The sequence below is a fragment of the Aptenodytes patagonicus genome, chromosome 7 (genome assembly GCF_965638725.1).
Source record: "Aptenodytes patagonicus chromosome 7, bAptPat1.pri.cur, whole genome shotgun sequence".
Classification (NCBI taxonomy): domain Eukaryota; kingdom Metazoa; phylum Chordata; class Aves; order Sphenisciformes; family Spheniscidae; genus Aptenodytes; species Aptenodytes patagonicus.
The window spans coordinates 54,047,859-54,072,844 of record NC_134955.1 but is presented as its reverse complement, the minus strand read 5'-3'; the positions used below and the strand labels follow the sequence as shown (position 1 = coordinate 54,072,844).

General features: G+C 36.4%; 1 protein-coding gene across 1 annotated transcript in view; it reads left to right on the top strand.

The window, feature by feature from the left end:
• The window catches only part of NRDE2 (NRDE-2, necessary for RNA interference, domain containing), a 35,867-nt gene that overhangs the window by 2,448 nt on the left and 8,433 nt on the right, over positions 1–24,986 (top strand). Inside the window, exons 2-11 of the mRNA XM_076345265.1 lie at positions 5,195–5,303; positions 7,324–7,548; positions 9,646–9,795; positions 11,313–11,775; positions 11,978–12,380; positions 16,283–16,416; positions 18,421–18,541; positions 20,590–20,771; positions 21,484–21,870; positions 22,906–23,834. Coding sequence (XP_076201380.1) covers positions 5,195–5,303; positions 7,324–7,548; positions 9,646–9,795; positions 11,313–11,775; positions 11,978–12,380; positions 16,283–16,416; positions 18,421–18,541; positions 20,590–20,771; positions 21,484–21,870; positions 22,906–23,834 — 3,103 coding nt within the window. The remainder of the gene's footprint in view (positions 1–5,194; positions 5,304–7,323; positions 7,549–9,645; positions 9,796–11,312; positions 11,776–11,977; positions 12,381–16,282; positions 16,417–18,420; positions 18,542–20,589; positions 20,772–21,483; positions 21,871–22,905; positions 23,835–24,986) is intronic.

The window sequence follows — 24,986 nt, the reverse complement described above, 5'->3', positions numbered from 1 at the left end:
TGAAAGCAGATTTTCAGGATTGTGAGAGGCAACAAAAGGCTTTGCATAACTCTTAAAAATTGTCTCTGTAGACATGCACTGTAAATTTTTAATTTTTTATTTGCTTGGGAAGGTATAAAAAGAATGCCTTTGGATTGCTTCTACTGTTGTGCTCATGAATGTGGATGGTAGAGTAGAACAATAACAATTACATGCATATGATCACAAAATAAGTCTTTTATATCTCTTAGTTTTTATGTTCTTTAAGAACGTAAATCTGGTCTGCAAAAATGATAAACTTTTTAGACAACTGACAAGAAAAAATAGCAAAAAAATGAAAAGGTAGAGTTTTAAAGTTTGGAATGCATTTTGATGTTTGAAATGTTTGTATCCAGCTAACTGATTCACTGGAGATTATTTACAAGGAGGTTTGGACTTGCACGTTGTGTAATAGAAAAAATGGTTCAGTTCTTTCCAGAGTATTAGGTCAGTTTGATTAAATTGTTCAGAAAATACTGTAGCTGGAGAATTCTAAACATTTCCCTGGAGTATCCACAGAGGCATATTGACTGTGCTACAGGGGTTGATTCTTGCAGTATGATTCTTCAGTGTTTTAAAAATGCAATTTGATCTCATCCGCTCAGGTAGAACCAAGCTACAGGCACAGTCAGGGGATTAATGTTTATGACTCCATTTCTCAAGGTGAGTTTTCCTTGGAGGTCTTAAAACAATAATTTAAAATATAAAAAATAAACCTTATTCTCCTTGTGCTTACTGTTGTAATCATATTGCACCAAGTTAGTGAGTGACTTCACATCTGTAAGGGAATAACAGATACTTTCAGGTAAAGTTAAGTCAAAATGACATCTTGGAAGTTAGTTTCTAATAGTTAATGGTGATAATAGACATTATTTTGCTATATTTAAGGCAAATTTCCTATGGAAATGGATCTCATGCATGCTTGCTATGCATCTGTCTGTCAGCTTACTTACTCAATATCTTTCTCTTCCTCCTCAGGAGTTTTAACCCTTTCAGTCAAATTTGTTGTGGTGAGAGAGAGAAATGGCAAAAGTAGAGGAGGTCTGTGAAAATCTACATTTGCTTAGAAAAGATAAATCTAGATAAGTGCCACTGCTGAGAGAGGGGCTGTAACATGAATTGGACTGTTACTAGGATAGATGGGCTTGGTGATGAGCATATGTACATTAGCCAACTAATAAACATCTTCGGAGATCACAGTCTGACACAGCACAGGCTGCTTTTTGCCCAGTCAATAATTAAGGGATGTGGCAAAGTACTGTAGAAGGGTCTAGAGAACCCAGATAATTCCTGAAGCTATGGCAGCAGTGGGGAGTGAAAAGGATGGAGGACACAACTCAGAAATCCAGGCTTCATCCTTTTGTGAGCTGCAGGATTAATTTGCTGGGAGGAGGAGGGGAATGAAAATTTTGCCAACTCACTCTTTTTATTTAAGAATGTGGTTCTGGTCTTAGAACAGCCTTTTAAACAGAGAAATGTAAAGATAACTGTTTTCCACTACTCTGCCAGTTCAGATGTGGCCTCTTTTGTTTAAAGTGTGTTTTGTGCCTCAGGGAAATTTATATGGTTAGTCAGCCCCATGTTTTATTGTGTCTTCTATAACAGCTGGAGCTTTACTGCTTTCTTTGTTTTTCTTCTCTGTTCATTTTGTCAATGTGATCAATAATGCCATTGTAAAAAGAAATGTATCAGTTGCTTTCTATTTTTTAGTTTTTAAGGCTGAAGCTCTTAGTGCTGATAAGGATCTGTATCTCCATTTGGGAGTTATTTGGCACTGTAGTGCCATAAGGCTCAAGGTTATAAAATTTAGCATACTTGTTGTATGCAAATGTGTTTTTCCTAGTTTGGGCTGGTCTGTATCTAAAGTGTTTACACTGATGAATAATATTAAAAAAATGCATTATTTGCATTAATCTTTGGAGGACCTGCTCTTCAAATCAATGAAAAGCCTGTTTTGATGCGTACAGCATTTTAAAAGGCTTTAGATTAAGATCGTAGAAGTTAAACATCTTAGACTTTTTTCCTAATGGTCTGAATATTGTAAGTCTTGAATTCTGAATTTTGTCATCAACAACTCTGTATGACTGAAGGCAAATTATTTAACTTCATTCTGCCTTCGAGCGTATTTTTTTAAAAAATGTAATCCAGTGTTTTATTCAGTGTCATGAGTATTAGTATTAATACATTTCAAGTGATTTTTGAACCATAATTCTTCATTCAAATCAATACAGAACTATCTTATGATAAATTTATTTCTACCAAATAATAATACTAGTAAATTATTTATTACACATTACAAAGGGGAACAATAATTTATTAAAAAGAAGAGAAGCTCAAAGGCTACAGAGAATATCTTTGTGCCTGAAGTATGTTATTGGAGATCGGGCCAAAGACAAATTAGATAGGTTTTGTATATCTTTGGAACAGATATAATAATTTTAAGGAGATCTGTCTGGCTAATAACTTACAGTTTTGTGTTGTTATGTGACACACCTTTACACCAGAGACTCTGCCAACCAGTAAATTTTTCTGTTTTGTTAGGTGGATCTGGGTAATACAACGCAAACCAAAACAAAGATGGATTTTTTTTTTTAAGGGAATTAATTGTCTCCTTTAATTCTGTAAATAAATAAAAGGCTTTATGCACAGATTAGTTGCATTTACTGAAATCTGGAGTGCTCTGGACCATTGTACTTTCTCTGAATTTGTGTATGTTTATGGAAGACCAGAGCATGACCAGTGGAAAAACATTGTAGGGTTGCAGTTTGCTCCTGCATTCCTTTACACCCCGTCTTCGTTACCAAAATGAGCAGAAATAATTGAATGTAAGGAAGATAATAATTTTTAAAATCAATATCGCATTTAATAAATATACCTCAAAAATCTCATGTATAAAGCGGCACTCGGTATACTGCGTGACATATGTTGAATTATTAACTCCAATTTGATTATGTAGTTATCAGGTGTATGAATTTATTTAACTCCTGTGTGTTTTAAATATGTAATGGTTACAGAATTATCCATGAGAAACATTTCGGTATTTCATGGAAAATACTAAATACAATTCTTCTAAGAAGTAATTCTGATTTTAGGTTGGTTCTTAATACATCTCTTCCAGGATTGAAATAAGAAATTAACTTACTGTTGCATAACACTTTATTCCCCCGCAGGGGGAATAATTATTTTGATAGGCGAGTGAAATGTTGCTTGCATATTACCCAGCATAAATCTTTCTCCTTTAAGCTCACCAAAGGTTTTGGAAGAATGCTTTGTGGTAGATTTACAGTTTTAGAATCATAGACACATACTTAAAATGAAGCTGTTTGTGCCAGGGTGGGTTAATTTAAATTAAATAGTAGGTTTTAATCATATTTTAAATAAGCAAGTAAGGATTGCACTTTTAAGGTTTCAATTTTTATTCTAATTTTACATTAATATATTTTAGGTATTTTCCTGAAAGGAAAAAAAAAAACCACCCTTGTATTGGTTTGCAGCAAAGTAGGGTAGTGTATTTGCCTTAGGTTTGGTAATTCTGGTTGCCAGGCAGAAGGTTACAATAATACGCATATATATTATACAGCTGAATTTTTATTTTTCAGTCTACATCCTACGTTTTGGTGAGCTGGGAAATGGTGCATGGCAATGTTCTGCAGCGTATTGGTTGGGGTGCTCATGGGAAGTGTGTTTTGGTCCTGATGGGGCCATGAATTGTGGGTTCTCCTCTGCACAGAGGTGGAGGTTCAAGAGGAATCAGGGAAGGTGGCTCTCCCCACCGGGCCTTTGGTAGCAGGGGCAGTCTCTTGGAAAACGGGAACTGGAGCTTTGCTTGATTGTACATACCTCTTGGTGAGTTTAACTTAGGTTAACAAACTGTTTTGCAGCCTGCTCCATTTTAAATCCTTTTGTGGACAACAATTCAGGGATATGAGATGGAAGAAAAAATTTTAGTGTGAAGAGCTATTTTTGAAATAAGTACTTTAGAAGGAGGAGAGATGTATGGCTTGGCAGACAATGAGTTCATGCTATTTAAGGATTAGAGGTCAGTGTAGTCAAAAGCACAAAGACACGAGTGTGACAGGAAGAACACAGAGGCAAAAATGGTTGTAAAGAGCATGGAGAACAGGCACGGAGACCAAGTTTGTTCCTTTTGTTGTTATCTCCTGTGGTCTGGCACTGGAGAGGCTGGTGTTAAATTCTGTGCTTATGTGAAATAACATTTGTTGTTTAATATGTTAGAAAATTTCACATACTTAAAAGAATTCTAGAAATGAAATCTCTATGAAAATTGTTATAGAAGTTTCAATATCAGTAAAATTACAGCAAAAAATTCCACCTCCACATCCTGCCAGTATCTGATCCTACCCGATGACTGAAATGGCTAAGGTCTAGATGCAGAATACTTAATGCTGACTAATATATCAAAATTAGCATCAATTAGCCTTTTTTCACACTATTTAAAAGTCTAATGATTTTGGAGGTTAGAGGACTGAGAATCCAGTGACACGTTTTGACCTTGTATAAAACACTTGAGTATACTTATCAGTAATGGGTGTTCCTATCAATAAAATCGCGTTAAAAATATTTTCCATACAGTGAGTAAAGTACATTTTTGTAAGTTTGTATAAGTTGTATTGCATTCATTAACTACACCTTTGAAGTAATTATGTCCTTCTGTAATTTTTTTCAATTTTACTCTTTAAAGTCAAATATATAAATATCTATATTGTAGATTGTACATTATAAAAATATATGAAGATATAAGTTCTTACATAATTATGCATATATAATGTATTTATACAATATATAAATATATAAAGTTAGAAATTTTACATGGTAAAAATATTGGACAGATTTGGGTTTTTTAACGTATATAGCAGTGTATAAAACATATTACCTGCTTTCAGTATGAACTTTGAAGTGTTATTATATAGTGGGTTTTTTAAAGCTTAGATTGATTCCAGCTCCAGAAGATTCCAGCTCCTAAATACTTTACCTCATTAAAACATAGTGTTCTGCTAAATGGAAATTTCATGGACTGCCTTCTGATATGCTCAATTATTACACGACTTAGTGACATTTGCAGTGAATTTAGCTGTCTGCTGACTAGATTAACTCCCAACTTTAAAAAATACAGCAAGCTAATTTGTATTGATCTCACACTTTTCTTCACCTGCAGAATTGGACTGGCTTAGTAACCCAAGCTTCTCTACAGAGGATGCACTATTACTGCATCAGCGCACTACAGAAGTTGCAAATCTTATCCCTGAAAAATCACCACTAATAAGGTAGAATATACTTCAATATCTTTGAAAATAGCCTTTCTTATGTCCTGCTTATCTTTTGTTATGTGAGACCAAAATCAGGAGCTTTTAGGTTCATTCCACTGTTCAGTATTTAAGAAGGCCTGAACTGAATCATATATAAAGGTATGAATAATGCTTCTATGTCCTTTAACTTAAAATAATGAGAAATTACACTTTGCAATTACATTCCCATTTTCTTTGTCTCACAGCTGCATTTAAATCATTGTTATTTTGGAATGGAAAGGGAACTGAGTGATCATGATTCTTCATTAGCTTTTGAATGTCTTAAGTGACCCTTGAAATAATGTAAAGATTAAGCGTCATCTTTGTGATTTCTCTGTGAAAACCAGTTCAATCAGCCATTTCACAGTCGACTTTTTTTACTTTCTAAAAACTAGTTGAAGATGTGAATTAATGAAATATTACATGTATCAAGTTGTGCGGCTGTAGAACATGATCACTGAAGTGGGTGATTATATTCTTTTACAAAAATGAGCTTTAAGCAGCCACGTTTGCTGAAGAACTAGTTTTAATACCTTCACTAGAATAGTTGCTATACTTGGCATATCTACACTAGAACTAACACTTAATAATTAATGGAATCAAGTTGCAGTTGCCAAGTTCAAAAACTTAGTCACTTGTAATTTGATACAAGCTCCTGTGTTTATGATGACTGTTGGTGGTGATGATAGAGGATGTCTTTATAATAAAAATCACAGCTGAATACATCTTTTTGTATACTTATTCTTACATTTACATGTATTGTGTGATTGAAATGCAGTCACTGTTCTGTTCATCAGTCATATATTCTGCTTATATTTCTTCAAATCTTTTCAGGACTTTAATGTCATAAAACTAAGGAATTTACAAATTACCATTCAGATAGAATGACATAGTAAACCCACCACATTTCATTAATCTTTGAAAAAGAATTTGTCAAAAAATAGTGTACTGAGAAATGTTTGATCTTTTTCCCATTACTAGGGTACATTCTCAGTTCAATAAAAACTAATTATTCCAACACAGTTGGTGGTTTTTTGGGGTTTTTGGTTTGGGGGAGTGTGTATATGTGTGTTCGATTTAAGGCCTGATAATGCTTCTCCTATAGCTTCTTTTGTCTTAGTGCCTTTAAATAAATTGTGTAAGATTATTTTCTGAGGTGCCTTGCTTCTGAAACACTGCATTTTCTTTTATTGACATATTAGGAATACTGAGACTTGTCACTCTTCTTTTATTGAGAGATTCCAGAAAAACTGTTTAAAAACAGCTTGTGCTTTAATTAAGGATTAGAGAAGACCTCCATTATTTCAGTTGATCATTAAGTATGGGAGTGTATGTAGTATGTACAATCATATACGAGTGTTTTGTCAAAAGTGTCTGTCCTTTATGTGATTTCTCAGTCAGTCAGTTGTCTGTTGCATGTGGTGTTTGTTATTACACTATATTATATGATAACATTAATTCAGTAGTAGTCATCAAAAATTGTTCTTTGAGAGGTGAGATTTGAATTTCTAATCTGGAAGTGATTTTAAAAGTATGTTTTTAATATTTCTTGTGTAAATCATAAAGAAACAAGGCAAAAAAGTGCAGACTTTTTTCTTTTGTGGTCACCCTGAAAGATTTCTCCTCCTTTTAGCTTGACCTAAGTTGTCTTAGCAAAGTTAGGAAATTTTATCAGTTCAGTCATCTTCTTTAATTTGGTGATGATAACAAATGGATATTTATACAGATCACACATCAAAATGCCTTTGACAATTAAAACTCTAAGACTGGTTGTCAGTAATTCCAGCAGCTGAAAAAATAAAGATAGTTGTTATTTAATGCAAATTTAAATCACTTTCATTGTATGTGTTGCTGCTAACTGTCTTCCCCAAAAATACAGGGAGAATAAAGGTAAAGGGTAAAATGATTCTGAACTTTCTTATGGTGATATTTCTTTACAGTTTTACTACTTAGATATATGGATGTATATAGATATATATATACACTTGTTTCCAAGCAGGACTACTTCAAGATCAGAGTTGTCAGAGGAAAGTGATACAGATGAGAGTCTGAAACAGTCAAGTAAGAAAAGGAAAAAGAAAAAGAAAAAGCATCACCACTATAAGAAGACAAAAAAGAAAACCAAAGGGGACTCCAGTAGCAGCGAATCAGACCTGGACACTAAGCACGTCAAGGACAAAGCCACAAGAAGTAGCAGAAATCATGAAAAGGAAGCAGCAGCAAAGTATGTATTTATTAATACTATGCAAGATGTAAATTCATTGTGTTCTTGTACTTGTCTCTTCAACTTTATGAATTAAATTCTTGCCACTGGTGGGTAATTTTTTCTAAGCTGTATGTGACTAAACCTGCATTCAAAGCAATGAAAATAGAATTAGAAACACTTGTTTAATCATATCTGAAAAACTGTGACTAAAATATTCTGTGAAGTACTGTTCTGCAGAACAAAGCATGGTATGGCGGCAATGAAATGTATTTTTAAAGACATGTAGAGGCTTATATTGAGTTTTTGTAAGCATCTTGTTTCCTTTCATGGATCTTTGATTTACTGGGAGAGTTTGGAGAAGGATTGCATTAAATGTTATTTTAATTAGTGCAAAAGTCTTAACATACAGCTGTGTTTGCCTTGTGATATAACTTCCTCCTCAGAGTTAACATTTCCTTTTTTTTTCTTACTAAGACAAAGTTTGTTGTACGATTTAACATTTCATTTATTGCTCTGTGCTGTGTGCTTTGTACTTCTTGCTCATGGTACATCTAGATGGGTATTTGAACAATTGAAATTTTTTGCTAGATCTTTTTTGTTAATTTCAGAAACTCTAAAGTACTGTGCAATTAGTGGAGGTGTCGTTTTTGTACGGAAAAAGAAAATAGGTATCTAGTGACTAGCATGATCTTTGAGCAGTTAAAAGAGGTTCTGTGAACGCACTGAGTATTCAGGTTTGGCATACCCTAGCTGTGCTTTTCTCAGTCTGTTGGTTTTTGATCACTTCATTCAAAGTGGCTCAATCTAACTGGCTGTGTAAGTCACCTTTCCCTGTTTCTCATCATGTTTGCTAGTTTGAGCAGCCATTTTGCCTCTCTTTGATTCCCTAGTTCCTGTTTTTTCTTTAGCATTAGCAGCTCTGGCTCTAATTCACAGCACTGCAGCTGCTCCTGGGGACAGAGTGAGGATTTGGTGACATTGAGGAACTGTTGCTACAGCTGGGTGTGGTCCAGGCAATCCTTGACTTCCAGATTTACTACTTTTCCCAAGGCAGATTTACCAGAAGCTGAGAGCTATGCTTGTGGACATGCGTCTGTGCCAAGGGCTCTTAACATTGTTTCCCTGTGGAAGAATGGCAGTGGTATGGGAGGAGTTGACTGCTGCCTCTAGCTAGCCTCACCACCTCCTGTATGAAGACTGTTGTTGGCTCGTGGTGACAAAGGCTTACTTGGCTGTGAGGAAGCACAGTAAAAATCATTGGGATGCTAAGACTGTTCTGCTCTGCTCAGTCACTCTTGTCTTTGCTGGACGGGTGTCTGGACTGGACGGAATGGACTTATGTGCTGAACCTCGTTCATCAGCTGTTTGCTAGACTGGGCCAACCAGCCAGTGCTTTGCCCAAATGAAGGGGTTGAAGTTCTTTCAGGGTGTCTTATTTTCGCTTCTTTCCATAAATTGTTGATACTGAGAGAATATTGAGTTTTCAGGAGACTGTTTTTGAAACCTGAATCACAAAATTGCTCTAAATGCAATAGGTCTTGTGAAATTTTAGAAAGCTGCTCAAGACGATAAAACTCATTTACTAAGTAACATATTTGTAGAATGAATTCAGATTGGAAGTTCAGTTCGGAGGCAGGTGGCAATTTCCACTTAAGTTCATTTGTATAACTGTAATCCATAAAGCACTTTGCACACTATTTTATCAAATGCATGGGTATAATTACAGCTAATCAACATAATCCTCTTACAGATTATCCTCTTTTAATAAGATGCTACAATTAAGAATGACAAAAGTAAATTTTAAAAGTAGTAATATATGGCTTTTAGATTATAGTTTACCAAGCAATTAATTGGTTAAATCTGGTGGTTACCTTTCATAATCCTAAATCCAATTTTTGGAAGTGCAAGGAGGAGTGTTTGTGTTTGTTTTGATGGTCCTATTAGTGTATTTCTAGTTGGTTCTTTCCCAGAGTGTGACTGACTTTGCAATGATGGATCATGTACCATGACTTTGAGTAAATTAAATTATTATGAACTATAGAAATTCTCCTGGGTTTTGTAAATGCTGAATATATTCACCAATGTTTAGAATATATTTCTTCTCCTTTTCTTCAGTCTAGATAAGAAAACATCAAATCCTACCAGCAATTGCTTTATTTGGCTTGATGATATCCAGGCTTTCACAGCAGAAACCTTCAGAATAGACAAGAAAGCAGACCCTGCAAACTGGGCCTACAAATCCCTGTATCGAGGGGACATAGCAAGGTACAATATGTTGGTTTCTATTGGTATTCAAACTACCACAGAGTCACTATCTCAAGACTCATTAACTTGAGTCTGGCTGTGAAATTTTTATGTAGAAGATGAGAAAATAAGATTATTTAATTATTATTAAATAATTATTAAAATAATTATTTCAAAATTTGACTTTGCGTTGGGCAGAAATATTTTAAAAGGCAAAAGATGCCATGAAATAATGGGAATAAAGTGCATGATTTTCATTTTTTCTAAAAACATTCTCTGTGTAGTAGACTGCAGGCATGTGAACTTGTAAAACTGCCATCTGGAGGTGGTAGCATGGGGCAGATGCAAAAGCATGGTTTTGAGGTCAGAAATCCCAGATTCTGCTATAGATCATCTTTGGGCGAGTGCCCCTTTTGATCTCTATTGTTCTGTTTCTGTGTCTGAAAGGGAAATCAAGGTACTGATTATTTCATATTAGATTTGGCAAGAGATTTACTTACTTGAGTAGTTTGATACCCTTGCAAAAAGAGGTACAGATGCTTTCTTAGCAAACAGATTCTGTGTTAGATCACTCAGACACTGTACCAAAGGGTATCTGTCTTACGCATTGCTACATTTCAAATGACTATAGATGAAATTGCATATTCAACATCCTTAGTGGGTTACTGGTACTATGATGACCCTTCAGAACATTTCCCCATGTTAACAGGGAAGCCCATCTAAAGGAGCCTACACTGGATTCATGCATTATGTATGTACACTTCTTGATGTTCTCAGGGAAAATTGTTTACTATATATAAAAAGTAATTATTTGTGGAGGAGGGAGGATTTATGGGGTTTATTTTTGTAGTGTATATACCTTTGCAGTAAAATTGCCTGGTTACAATCCATTCCAATTTTCTGCCACCTTTGGATTGTCAGCTATTGTTTGAGATGAAAAATGTTATTTTAGCATTGCATGTCACTGTGTCTGCCACTGAAATGACATTCTTAGTAATATTTTAAGATGGTATTTTGCTTTCTTAATCCATAGGATTATTGTGGCCGTTATGAACCTAGTCTCTCTTTCCTTTCCACCCCCCTCACCCCTCACTTCTTGGCATATAAAATGGATAGAGGCTTAGGGATACAGAAAGATATTACCAGACTGAACTACTGGTGTCTGACTTTTCAGTTTAAAATAATCTAATCTACATAGCCTTAAATAATGCTGTCTGTTGTTCTTTCTCCAGGTTTCTCTACATGGCTTAAAATGATAGGAGGAAAAAACCATTTTTCTTCTGCTTAGTATGACAGATATTGTTGAACTCAGAGGAAGCTTAGTATGATGATAAAAGTTGTGATGGCACTGAAAAAATACATAAATTGAAGTCTTAAATAAGGAGAAAGTTACCCAGTTCTTACACTTTTGAAGGGCTATGCATACGTTATTTGGGTCAATTTGAATTGAAGTACTTCTTCCATGCTTTCTTTCAAAAAGGAGGTATCTTTTCTAATGTGTATTTTAGAAGATGTTTAATTGTATTTTTCCTTCTAAGATATAAAAGGAGAGGAGAGTCCTGTCTTGGCATAGATGCAAAGAAACAGTGTATAACTTGGGACAGTTCTGCATCAAAAAGGAAGCAATTACAGAGGCGACCTGAGCGCTACTTCACAAAGAACAATGTGAAGATGCTGAACACAGATGGGATTCCTGTTTGCAATAGAAGTTCTCCATCTGACCCAACTACTTTTATACCAGTTTTCCAAATGGAAACTGATGATCTTTCCGACACAGTGGAGGTAAATCCTCTTGGGATTTATGATCCATCAACTACAGTGTGGCTACAAGGAAAAGGGTGCAAGAGTACAGACCATGAGCCTGTAAATATGCAGCAAACAATTCAAGAGCCTGGGATAAAGATTAATTCCATTCTAATGACAAAAGTGGAAGAACATAACAAGAAAGTCAGAGAAAACCCAAGAGATATTAATGCTTGGATGGAATTTGTTTCTTTTCAGGTATGTGTTCTTACAGACCTGGTTGCTTATTATAAGTAATAAATACATGAACATTATGTTGTCGTTTCATTTGTTTAGGGCTGTATATCTACTATTGCTGAAGAATGAGCTGTTAACTCGTCTTCACAAATGTCAGCATTCTTCTCGTGATTCTAGTGATGATTCTCCCTAATGTTGTAATGATTTTTCTTTTTGTTTTAAGGATGAATTAATGAGAGGACCTAGCCCTTATGCCAGTAAGGGAGAGCAGGAAGTAAGAAGAAAATCACTGAAGTTAATCTTAGAAAAGAAACTGGCTATTTTAGAGAGGGCGATTGAAAGCAATCCAAGTAATGTTGATCTGAAACTCGCCAGGCTGAAGCTTTGCACAGAATTCTGGGAACCACCAGCTTTGATCAAAGAATGGCAGAAGCTAATTTTCATACATCCCAATAATCCAGAGCTGTGGAAGAAATATCTCCTGTTCTGTCAAAGTCAGTTCACTACCTTTTCTGTTTCAAAAATCAATGGTCTCTATGGAAAATGTTTGACTACATTGGCAGCTGTTCAGGATGGCAGCATGGTATCACATCCTCTACTGCCTGGTACAGAAGAAGCTATGCTAGGTAAGGTTCTTCCTATTTCATGTTATGGTCAGAATGGTCTTCACAGGAGTTGACTACATTCTCTACAAGAATAGACTTTCCTATATTACAGGAAGTTTTTATTCTCTTTAAAATGCCTGGCATCCTGATGTTTTAGCTGAGAATTAAAGCAGATATTCCAACCAAATATGGATATAGCAGATGCTTTTCTTCCCCAGGAGAGTTTGTGATATAACATCCAGTAAAGTCTAATGTGCTGAGCAGTTTACAGTACAAATGTCAAGGCTGGAGAATTGCAGCCAACAGCCAAGAGATGTGCTTTTATCTTTGAAGAATGTTTGTTAAAAAAAAAAAAAAAAGGTTGGCTTGTGAAAGAAACGATTATCTCTTGTTCAAAAGTTTTACAGTTAATTACTTTAATCCAGAAAAGAGAAGGGACATGGGAAGCCTGATGTGAAATTTTCTTGAGCATCCCAGCTTGTAGATGGAGGATTCTAAACTGTAATACCATGTGATCATGCCCTTTGTATTTATTGTATGTATATATCTACCACTTACAATTTATTATATAATTAACCCTGGAAGGAAAATCAGTCAGATGGTTAGGATGCTGGACTGGATCCAAGGAAGAAATGAGTTCATGCTCAGTTCTGGCATGTGCTTTACATTTATTTGGAGTTAAATGACTTAACCTATCCCATTTCAGTTTTGCTTCTCTGCCTCGGGGTCGTTGTGGCTATGAATTATTAATCTATGAATACACTGAGGAGGGGGAAATATTAGTGTCACCATGAATGTGTTTGGGGTTTTTTTTTTCCTTTTAAAATTTGTTTTAAATCTAGAGGAGACTATTATGAAGCAGTCCACATTTCTTCATGTGTAGCATAGTCCAAGGCACCTCTATTTTTGTCCAAGTCCTGTAACTGCTATTTTAGCAATGATGCTATCTGTTATGCAATATCCAGTCTGGACTTACAGATTGAGATGCTGGGTTACAAATTAGTTTCAGGTGTTCGGATCTCTTATGGTCTTCGGTTGATTCATCTTGGATCAAGCACTGGAAAAAGTGCTGTAGAGGAAAAATCCTGTGCTGGCAGGTGGATATTGTACTGCCTGATAGTTTCTAATTGCTTCTACTGTCTCCGATTTCCAACACTTCAGTCACTTTGTACACTAACCACAATAAATGATTCTCAGGACAGATGCTTTACTCAGCATCTATTTTTTCAAACAGGAAGGTTTTTCTTTCATTTTGTTTCCCTGCACAGAATGTATTTGACTCATTTAATACTGTTTGTCAACTGCTATGAGAAATTTGGTTTTTTAAATGGCGTTCCTTTAATTAGTTAACTATATCAGATTGATTGACATTTTTCAAAATACTTGTTTGCTGGCAATGTCTATAGATAGGTTAAAATGAAAATGAACTCAACTTTATTTGTGTTTCTGTTCCACTCTTAATGTCTTGTTGTTCTGTATTAAGACTATAGTGATTTGTTTATGAACACTGTCGAGGGTTTTGGTTTTTGGTTTGGGTTGTTCCCCCGCCCCCCTTTGGAATTCAAATGATAGGAGTGGAGAAATTTCCAGTGGGGAGACTTCTTGATCTGAGATTTTTTTTTTAGTGACTCAACTCTCTAATTCTTGGGCTGAATTTGAACTGTCAGTGTACTTATTAGGAGGATTACCAAATTGTTCGTTAAGATAAATATACCATGAGTTTCACAAATTAATTATGAGGTGAGTAGCAGTGTAGATGGATGGTAGGCTTGTATCTTCAACCTTTGACCTTTGCTAATGACAAAATGTAAGAGCTAATTTTAAATAGTGGTGGACTGTGCCATCTAGTGTTCAATTCAGTATGCAGTACTATCCGCTTGGAAATAGCTGGGTGGTGGGGTTTTTTTTTTAAACATTAAATTTAAGAAAGCAGGTAAAAATTAATTTAAAATTATAAATCAGTTTTTAGTTAAATTTTGAGATAATTCATAATATTTTAAATTTACTAGGAACTGTTAATATAAAGCAGATGAAGGTAAGCATTCTCAAATTTTGCTGTGGAAAGGGAGTTCTATTTTTCAAATTATACCTACTGGTTGGGGAGAAACATCTTTATCTTTTAGGTCAGTTCAGCTGCAGAAGTGTCTTAGCATCGTGGGCTGAATTAAATATGTATTCATGCTGTTTTCAGCTTTTACCACAAAGAAAATGCTGATCTTTGCATTTCTTCAAATATCTTTTTCTTTTTTATCATGCAGAAAATCTTATGCTATAATTTATTTTTGACTCCAGTTTGGCAGCAAGTTCTGATGAGATATTCTCTACATTCAGACTATTTTAATCAAAGTTCATCTGTTTGAAGCTGAGAAACTAGGAAAGGACAACTTTTTCAGTGTCGGTTGGTCACAGTGCCTAAATGGGTTAAAATATTTTGGAAGATTCTACTATATACTTAAACATACTTTTTGTTGTTTAAATATCTTCAGAAATCTCAGTCTTTGTTATCAGAAACAATTGTTGACTTTGCAAGAAAATGGGATTAAATGCCTAGTTTGTATATTCTAGCTGAATTCAAATTTTTGTGTACACACATCTGATGTAAATCTGAATACAGGTAAAAGGAGTAAATCATTTGCCACTTTTTAGTATTAAAAAATAAGATAATCATTAGAAGCAATTGAATCATCATAGAATCATAGAATCGTTTGGGTTGGAAGGGACCTCTAAAGGTCATCTAGTCCACGCCCCCTGCTGTGGGCAGGGACAGCTTCAACTAGATCAGGTTGCTCAGAGCCCCGTCCAACCTGACCTTGAATGTTTCAAGGGATGGGGCATCTACCACCTCGCTGGGCAACTTGTTCCAGTGCTTCACCACCCTCAGCATAAAAATTGATGCTAACCTATGTTGTTACATGTGTGTATCTAGACACTTAAATATTTTGATTGTTTAAAACCTTCTAAAGCCAATGCATTTAGTGAAGAAACAATAGTTTTTGAAGAACTGTTTTCAAAACTGTCAATGAATTATTTAAGTCTTGATTTATGGGTTTTGGGGTTTTTTTGCAAGCCAATTAAGATTATGATTTAAAGCAATTTGTTTTTTGAACAGCCACTGTTTTGTTAAGACTTGAGTGTAATTTGGAGTGATGGAATATCTCTGAAATGTTCTTGAACTACCTAGTAATAGAGGTGTTTATAATACCTGTTATTTCTCCAGCTCTTTCATTTAAGACTCTCATTGCAAATATATGAATAGAAAAACTGGGGCTTTGCTTCGATTTTTAAGCTGAGACTTGAGGCTCAGTGTGTAGTAGGGATATGGCAGTGATTACAGAAATAATTTGTTGAAGAGCAAGGGATAGGACTCTTCTCTACTTTCAAGCAGTAATACTTTAACCAAAAGACTGGACTTCTCTTAACTGAGTTCTTATGTAAAGGAAAAGAAAATGGGAATGACAGCTGGAATGAAAATGGTATATTACCAACATGTTACCAGTGTAACTATCTCATGCAAAAATGAGGCAAAAAGGATTTTTGTTGTAATCACTTACTGTGTGAATCACAATAATGCCCAGCATCTTCGAAGAGGGCTATGACCCACTCTGTCAGATGTTGGATAAACCGAAGTTGGGACCATTGTGTATAACTTTTATTCATCAACAAGGACAGTGCATGTATGGCATGAATAAAAAGTCATCTCTTTGGCACTCTTAAAGTGGGAGGTCTTAAAGTTAATTAAACTACAACGATTTTGACATGCATTTATGCTAGTTACTCCCTGTGTTTTGGATTTTGAAGCTGTTCCAAAACAATTATGCTCTACAGTGCTTCATGTATGTCTTTTGTATATTTGTGGGCTGTAATAAAATACTTGCAACAAAATTTATTTGAAATATTAAAACTTTATCTTCTTTACTTTACAGCTATATTTATTCAGCAGTGCCACTTTCTGAGACAGGCTGGCCATTCTGAGAAAGCAGTGTCTTTGTTTCAGGCTCTGATTGACTTCACCTTCTTTAAACCTGACAGTGTAAAAGATCTGCCAACAAGGGGACAGGTAGCAATTTCCATTTAAATGGGTGTATGTCCTTGTGCATTACAGAGAATGCTGTAACAGAAAAATGTTGATGAATTTTTAAGGACATAGGGAAATATTTTAAATCATAACTTACTTTGCTGTTCTTCAAGGTGATGCTTGCATTGGAAAAATGCTTGTGGGTCCTCTGGAACTACATGCCAAATGGCTGCTTCTACTGTATATAATAGAAGTGTGAAAACCAGTCATTTCATGTCTTCTTTTTTACTAATTAAAGAGGGAAAAAAATGAGCTGGCTGACCAATGTCTGTGTCTAGTTAGCACTTCCCCTGCTTCTTTTCCCCAAAACTGCTGTTGTTTTGTTATGTTGATGGAGAAAGCTGATAGGACCTATAACCTCTTTCTGTTCTAGACAGTTCTTGCAAACATTTCTTAGGTTCTCCATTATCTGTTGTTTTCAGTAATTCTTCGATGGCTACATTAGGAACACCTTCATGCTTTAAAGTGTCTTCTATTTGACCCATGAGATTCTGTTAAAGTACTAAATCACTTTTTCTCTTGATTTGCTCAGGAGAATGTTGGGCGTGCACCCCAATAATAATCAGTAAGTTAACATTTAGAGGGGGCTGTTGCCAGTGTAGCGTCATCCCACTGAATTGTCGGGAGCTGCTTCCCTTTTAATGAGTGGTAGGGAGGGCCACCAGTTAGGCAGCTGGGCTACCGTAGAGGACAAAAATTGAATTTACTTCTATTACCTCACCTTCTTCCCCAGCAATCACTACTGAGACTCCATTTTTTGCTCTCTAGATTAACACTGTTACCCACCAATGGAGCAATCTTGTAGTTCAAATAATAGTGGTGTCCTCTTAAAGAGCCAAAAGTTTAGAGTTCAATCATCATTATCATGCAGGATGGGAGATTTGGTATAGTTACACAGATAAAGCTCGAGTTATACTTCCAGTCATTTGAAAAACTGCAAGATTATCTGTAGTATTTAAAAAATCTTAAGAAAGCAGGACGGAAAGGAACCTCAATTTAAAAGGACAGTGTTTAGGTTGGAAAGTGCAGTTCTTGAAAATAAGAAAATGCCAGATTTACAGCTGATCGCACGTTCTGCCCTCTCACAGAATTGTTATGACTCAGTCTTGAATTACTTGTTTCCGTACTGTTTTCACAGCTCACTTTCTCACTTGGAGCAAAGAATAAATCCATGAGGAGCAGAATTAGATTTTGCAGTTGCCCTGCATTTTCTGATATGTTGATGCTTGATTTTTCTTAGAGTAAATTTTATTGTTAATACAAATATTAACAGTCACATCTCAATGTTCAAGCCAACGTTTCATACACAGCAGAAGCATATAACAGGAGAGAGGTGGTAATTAGAGCTAAGTATATACAAAGCAGGAGAGGAATTGATGAATCTAAAGATGACAGATGCATGCAGGCAGTGACAAGGTCAGGACTGACAAAGTGGCCTGAAGTTGTTGACCACCCTGAAACCTGAGAGATGAAAGGCCTTACTGATCTTTTCCTCTTGTCCTCAGTCCAGTCATATTAACATCCAACTGTAACATTTTGATTTGACCATAGGTGTATGATTGTCTGAATTATCATTCCATTAGCCAAATTCTTCACAGTCCCATGGAAGATAGGGAGGAGGGGAGATTTGGTTTCTGAAAGCCACATCTTGGGGACTTCGGATCCTTATCCTTGAAGGATCTGTATAGGACATTTGGCACAAAAGTCTTTTGCTTTCTTTAAAGCCTAACACCTTTTAAAAACAATCTTTATGTTCATGAGAAGAGCTGATGACAGTCCTGCTGTACCCCAGGCATAATTGAAGTACTCAGTTGTTCCTGCCGATTCTTAAGCAGCATCTAACAAAGTCTTCAGATACAGAAGTTGCACCCAGATAAGTGATTGTAGGGTCTGGAAAACCTAAGTTGACCTTGGGTAGTGTCTGTACAACAGCAAAAATGATTTTTCTGTATGTTTTGTTTTGGTTCCCCCTGCCCAAAACAACAGGTGGAATTCTTTGAACCCTTTTGGGATAGTGGAGAACCACGAATTGGAGAAAGAGGAGCAAGAGGCTGGAAAGCATGGATGCACCAACAAGAAAAGGGTGGCTGGATTGCTCTTAAGCCTGGTATGCCTATGTCAGTATGTGTAGTTGTACGTCCACGTGTTCTTCTAAACATTTTGATTAGAATGATACAAGCTGTTTCTTCTCATGTTTTTGCATACAAGTTTTAAAGAATATTTACCAAGATCAAGTATATCATACTTCACAGGGAAAAGCACGTGTTGAGTGTTCTATGTATGGTATTGTTTATGGAATATTGTTGTCCTTCCTAGGGATGAGAATTAAGGGAGAGGATGGCATATCCTCCACTCTGTGCTGAAAAGGCTAAAGGTGTGAGTACTTGGTTGAGACCCATGCCCATCTAAAGTGGAAGGAAGCCTTAAGACCCTTTCATCATATTCCCACCTGGTAGACCTGGTGGAATTATAGTATTAGATGATAGTTGCCTCAAGGATTCCTACCTTAATGATTCTATTTCTAGAATCAGGTTTCAGTTTCTTATAGCAAATATATAGTAGAAATAGGAGGAAAACCTTTCCTTTCTCTTTGTGATGCAGAAAACGAAGGAATTGCATCTTCACTTGCCTGGGGTGCTTCTGGGTGAGTGGGGATGCAGAAAACACCTCCCTGCTGTGTAGTCCCACCTTGTCTTCTGGTCTACAGTGGTTCCCTTAATGTCAAGGACTGTTTCTCAAACAGATACATCTTGAAGGGAAGCAGGGGGCTGGAACGTGTCTGACCAAAGATGAGCTGTCTCTGCTTTTGCTGCTCCTGCTGCTGTAGCAACTCTAATGAAGCAAGTTTGGCTCTGCTTTTAGTAAACAAAAGAACTGAAAAATGATCCTGCGCTTCCCTTGTCCCTGGATTAAGATGGAATTTCCTTGCCCCTTAACTGAGGTCAGCAGTTCCACTGCTGATTACTATAGACATTTTGCCCACAAATTGAGAAGACTCAGTATAGAGAAGAGGACCGTTGCTGGTCTTGGGCAGGTCCAGCATATATCAATGTTTTTCCCCAGGTGTGTTAAGCCCAAAAGTTCAGGTGCAATCTATAATCAAGTGTAATCTGTAAAACTGTCAATTTTTTTCAAGCTTTGGTTAGAGCGTGGAAATGCAGGCATTTTTCATAGAGTTGCTGACTAAAGGAGAGGCTACAGATCACAAAAAATATATAGAGAGTAAAAATCTTGCCACCTGTTTGTTTTACCTGAAATTTAAGAACTGTGAGTGGGGGTGTTTCACCTAGTTAATCACAAATGTCAGGATCAAGAATTTGGAGGTGGCGTAGAAATGGCCTGATTTTTGTACCAAAAAAAATAGTGCAGGTAACCATAAATTTTGAGGACTTTTTTTTCCTCAACCACAAGAAAGAAAAAAGTATTTGAAAAACCTCTACAAGCTTTCCCTTAGCCTACAGGTTCTCATCAGTTTCAGCACAGAATTAATATATTGCTGTCACAGGAAAAATACGCTAATTGTATCTAATAGTCCAGAAAGATCATCATAAAAGTGGGATGTGGTTAAGCACTTCCTTCTGTGTGTATTTAATTACATTGGTTGTTTCAGTTGCACGTTAATTAAAATGTTGAAAATACCAGGCATTTTAAAGCAACATTGCCAAGCTTGGTTTGCATGTTTAACATTATAGTACTACTTTTTACTTACAGTGGTTTTCTCAAAATGTTTTATGCACCTGAGTATTCATAGAGCACGTTTGAGACTGTATGCCCAGGTATGAAGTGAAGAACCTAAGTTGCACAAACAGATGACTGACACTTGGCTGCTGCTTGCAAACTGCTGTTGATAAAAGTGGTCCACAGCCTGTCAGTGTTTTCTTTTCTCCGCTATGAGAAAGTTTGAGTGCTGACACTGATTCACTGGTTCAAAAAGTTTGGAAACCTCCTACTCTTACAGAGTTGGTGTCAAAACCCAGAATGTTGGGTGGAACTGTGATGTGGCAATTTTCAGCTCTGTCTTGTGTCTGTTTTACTAACACTGTATTCGTTTACATTTTTAAAGGAGTTAAATTGTATGTCAAGTCTGGCCTTTGGATTTGGTGGATTAATTTTTCTTTAATAATTTTGTGTGTGTGTGTCTTGATTTGGTTTTAGATGATGATGATGATGATGATGAAGAGATAGATGAGGATCAAGAAATAAAGGACAAAACTCTTCCCAAGTGGCATATTTGGTTGGATATTGAATATTCTCGTGAAGCAAGGCATTGGTTACCATGGAGGCCAGAAAAAAACAAAAAGGAAACTGAAGAAGATTGTGAAGATCCAGAAAGACAGGTCACTGTGATATAACAAAACAAGGGGAGATGATAAGACGAATTATCATTTTATTTGAATTCATTGCCAATGGATATTTTAGAGGAGTCATCCTTTTCTTCATTTGGAAAAAATTCTTTTCTTTGTTTGGAATTCAAAATTTACCTGAGGTTTCGTGCTGAGACTTCTGAAATCCATGGGAAGCTCATGGTAAACTTTGGAAAGGGCTGTAGGCAAATACAGCCAAGCAAAGTTTGTCTTTGCTGTTCTGTGATTTCTCTCATCCGTATGTGGAAATGTCACAAAAATCTGTGTTTGAGAAGATATATGCGTTGAATAAACAAAGGTTTTGTTGCCTTCAAGTCAGTTGGATTTTTTTTTTTTACCCTTCTTGGGAGATAGGTCAAGTCAGACATTGATTTTCAAATAAGAATGTGTTAAATGGCCTAAGCAATAATATCTTTCAGACCTTCATTGTCTAAGTTTTCTGTGGAGGTCTTTGATACTAAAGGGCAAAGAAATCTCTTGATAGCAAATATACAGTCTGACTGGAAGAACACATTGCTTGTTTAACTTGTCTGTTTTTAATTTGAATGACATTCTCACCATTTAATAGTAATTATATATCTTTATTGACTTGAAAAGGTTCTTTAATTACATAAATTACAAGTTTGCTAATTTTATTTGATTGCATAAATTAACAGAGTTTGTTTTAATTTTGATTTTTTTTTAGGTATTATTTGATGATCTTGGACCATCTTTAATCCAGCTTTCTAATCCAGATCTTCAACGTCAACTACTATACTCATTTTTGCAATTCCTGGGAGTTCCATGTACAAGTAAACTCTTTCCTTCCAACCTCTATATTGCCATGGATGAAAATAACATCTTTGACAGTGTGCTTTCTGATGAAAAGCCACTGACTTCTGTTGATTTTCCACTTTCTGGATTCAACGGTATTGGTCATATGGACACGATGCTTCGAGGGAGACATCACATAGGCCACTATAAAGAAGGAGAGGAGTTCATACAGAACGTTTTTCATGTTCTATTCTTGCTATTTTCAGGAAAGGAAAAATCTAACCTGTCCATTTGTTGGTTACAGTATGAAATATCGAAGGTAATGAGGAATCTGCATGTAATCACTTTTGTGATGTGTGGCTTTCTTGTGTATTAATGTTTATATTGAATTAAAATAAATATTGATGAAAATTAAGTCTCGTAGGACTAAGTATTCAAATCGGGAAATGCCAATTAAGATTGCACTGGGGGTAAAAAAAAAAAAAACCTAAAGCCTTTTCTTCAGTGCATGTTACACTGTGGCATGCATGTAACAAAATATTCTTTGCAGTTTTGGATAAATGTTATTATATGATACATTGTATGCTAGACAGGAATGGATGCAAGTGATGTTTTACAAGGCAGAGTGAGTCAGCCAAGTACTTTTACCAAACTATTCTACTAAGTGCATAATCCCCAATACCATCAGACCACCTTATCAAGAAACTTATTACTTCCTATACAAGTTACATTTGTAGTGTTATTGAAGGAAATAACACCTTATCACTTGAATATGGATTTATTTAAGTAAAACTGCTCTAATAGATGCCCACAGAAGGGTGAGAGCCTAGGTTGTCTTCCTAACACTTCAGAAAGTTTAGTATTGTGTTTCCTTATGGAGAAGTTCCCTGTCTCTTACCCGAACACTACCTGACCAGAAGATCTCCTGTAATCTTCCCATCCAATCTCCAGATTTGTCTGTCAGCTCATTCCCCACTGTGAAAAGCTACTTGAGGGTTTAATTGTGCTAGTCATAAGCTGCATCTGGCCAGACAGGATCATTTATTTTCTTTTTCTCAACCATTACAGGTTAGCAGATCTTTATTTAAGCAGTTGGCCTTTTAAGAGTGAAATTTCATATTACTTAATGGCAGTGGCAGGAGTAAGAATGATAAGCCTGTGTAATTTGGCTATGTTGGAGGGAGCTGACAACAGGCAGTTGTGACAACTTAACAGTACTCAGTAGCAACAGATCTGGCTGGTGGTGAAATGTGAAAACAAACACAGTAATGAAATTAAAAAATGCTGTGGGTTTTTTTTTTTCTTTTCTTCTCCCACCCCTCTCAAAGTTTGTTCTGTTTATTCTCCCCTGCAGGTAGTTCAGTGTCTACAAGCAAAAAACAAGAAGAAGCTGAAAGCACAAGGGAGGAAGAGTAAAAAGTTGGCCAAGAATCTCCTTAAAGCACCTGACAACCGAAACCACCTTTCTCTCTGGAAACTGTATGCCTACCTAGAATGGCTGCTTGGCAACATTGATGATGCCAGGAAGGTATTTGACACAGCTCTTTGCGCGACAGGGACAGGAGGACTGAAGAGTCCCCAGCTCTGCAGCCTCAGTCTGCTTTATGCTCAGCTGGAAGTGGAACTACTAGAAAGTATAGAAGGAGCTGTTATGTCACGTGCTGTTCATATATTGACCAAATTGGCTGAAAGTGGACCATACATGCCCTACAGTGGACAAGTGTTATCTGTGAACATCTTGAAAGCTCGTAAAACATATGAGCATGCACTGCAAGATTATTTAAGTAAAACACCAGTTGCTGATCAAGATCAGGTCAGTGATGCTAATCAGCTGGTTAACTTGGTTGGTTGTTACGCACTGTTCCAGTATTTGACTGTTGGGATTGATGCTGCAGTGTTAATATATGCACAGACTTCAGAAAAACTTGAAGCTCCTGGTCCACAGACATGTGAAAATACTGGAGAGAATTTTGGCATTCAAAATTTTCCCACTGCTCTTGAAGCTATCACACTGCTGCATACAAATTTACTCAGATTCCACATGAAAATTAGTGTTTATCCTTTGAATCCTCTGCGAGAGGCACTAACAGAGGCTCTGAAACGGTATCCTAGCAACCAGTCTCTTTGGAGGTCATATATCCACATCCAAAGGAAGTCTCACAGTGCTAGCAAAGCACGAAGATTTTTTGATGGTGTCACAAGGTCTACTAACTCTTTAGAGCCATGGCTGTTTGCAATCCAAGCAGAGCAGATGAGAAAAAAACTCACTGAGAATGTCCAGAGGTAATATCTTGCAGCTCCTTGTGATTATGCTTTCTTTGATCTGTCTAATCACTTAACAGAGGGGAGAAAATGCTATCATAGTTTTCATTTTGCAGATGAAGAAGCTGTAGCTAGGGAAGGTTATTTGTTCAAGACTGAACAGTGGCAGAATCCTGAATAGAATTAAAGACCTAGGTGATAGTCTCATGTCCTTTCTGCTGGATCAGATTGTGTGTTGCTTTGTGTTTGATTACTTGGCTACTGACAATCAAGATGATATGCATTTCTTTAAGTAATTTTTAAATAACTAAGAGCCTGCTTAGATGGCCAAGGTAGACACTGTGAGCTTAGAAACTGCTGCATTTTAATACTACAGCAGTAAGGAGTGTAATATAGAGCTATGCTGCAGTTCTGACTGAGCTCGCTGCCCTACTTTGCTCCTGGATCACAGAATACAGTTGTGGCAGACCTGTTTCCATAGTGAGTACTTGAGAATTTAGTTTTCATATGGGGCTGTTGCTACGTAGAACAGGCTGGAAATTTCCTGGATTCGCAGTGTGGTCTGGACTCAGATTTTGCGCTCCTGGGAAAGCAGAAAAGGGTAGGAGGTGTGGGGAACAGAGGTATGTGTTCATTCTTAAAGCTTAGTCTCTAACTGTTGTCTACCTGTTGCTTGGAGCTACCTATCCACTGCTACCTATGTATCTCTGATAACATTGCCAGCTTGGTTCTTTGTGTCTGCACGTAGCAACAGAGATTTCTAGGAAAATGTTATCTGGAAGCTTTCCATAGCTGTAAGCTTACAATATTCACACTCGATGAAATTACAGAATTATCAGTATACTTTAAAATGACAGTGCACCCACTGCTTTGATTGCCACAGTCTGGCAACAGGCATGCGTACATGATAGTGACATTCCTGAGCTGTCAGTCTATGTCATCCTAAATTGTAATAAGAATTCTACAGCCACCAAATGTAAAGGAGGATTGTAATTTGATTTACTGTTAATTACAGACAAACACTATGATAGGTTTTCATTATTGTTACTGGAAACCGATGTTAAATTCCAGAATGATGATTTTCTCTGTGACATTTGGTTCCTTTCCAGATTGTTCTCTGCTAGCATAGCCTTTCCTGTACATTATATTTGTATAGGGACAAGTTGGATGTTG